At 58.3% G+C, this 897-nt stretch overlaps 1 protein-coding gene across 1 annotated transcript; it reads left to right on the top strand.

Moving 5' to 3' along the window:
• Positions 1 to 413: 413 nt before the first annotated feature.
• On the top strand, positions 414 to 877 carry LOC110098822 (the record flags this gene model as incomplete). Its single annotated transcript, XM_020825757.1, has 1 exon — positions 414 to 877. A coding segment is annotated over one exon (464 nt), but the record flags the coding sequence as incomplete, so codon positions are not given.
• Positions 878 to 897: the final 20 nt, after the last annotated feature.

Raw genomic sequence — 897 nt, 5'->3', positions numbered from 1 at the left:
GTATTTTGGTAAATTCTGTTACGAAGAGAACGGGGCGTGGGCCGCGTGGCGAGGTATACCCTTTCGCCCCCTTCCTCGCTTAGTGTAGAAGGGGGCGTTGTTTCTCGTTAGGCTCTAAGTTTGCAGAGCTCTCCTTCTTTTCCTACATTTCAATCGATCGTTTTTGCCGGCATTGCCTGATCCACGCCGGCGAAATCTCCGGTGGGATGACGATGAGGAGGGTGGCGGCATCGCTAGTGCCGCCGTGACTCGAACCCCTTCTCACGACCCCTTTCTTTTCAAATTGCTCGGCCCACGCGGAAGTCACCCGCAACGAACGCAACATGTTCTGCCCCGACTGCGGCGGCGCTGAGTCCGGCGCATTCTGCCTCTATTGCCGATCGGAGCGCCATGCCGGCCATGACATGATTCAGGAAATGTTGCCGGCAGCGGCGGCAAATGTGGCGGCGGAGAGCAAATTCGGTGGTCGTCGTACCACGATGTGGTTCGTGTGGTAGAGATCCAGAAGGTTCTGGACATAGGCGGAGTGCAGACGTACGTGATCAACAATGCCAGAGTGCTCTTCCTCAACGAGCGGCCCCAGCCACATGCTAGCTGCAAGGGCGCCTCGACCCACAAGTGCGAGATCTGCGCTCGATCTCTCCTCGACCCCTTCCGCTTCTGCTCCCTAGGCTGCAAGTTGGTGGGAATTAAGCGGAATGTGGACGCGACCTTCGTGCCGCCGACAGATGAGGAAGACGACAAGCTAGCTGCCAGCGCCGCCGGCGGAGGCGGCCAGCAATGGGAAGATGCGGCGGAGGAAGAGCAGAACAAGACGGTTCGGTCACGCGACTTCCGCTCGGCCATGCTGCCTAACTCCCAGAGCCCCGTTCTCTTCGTAACAGAATTTACCAAAAT

This window comes from Dendrobium catenatum, unplaced genomic scaffold (assembly GCF_001605985.2).
Source record: "Dendrobium catenatum unplaced genomic scaffold, ASM160598v2 original_scaffold_89680, whole genome shotgun sequence".
NCBI lineage: Eukaryota > Viridiplantae > Streptophyta > Magnoliopsida > Asparagales > Orchidaceae > Dendrobium > Dendrobium catenatum.
Note: the sequence above shows the minus strand (reverse complement) of the source record. Positions and strands in the feature narration are given on the sequence as shown.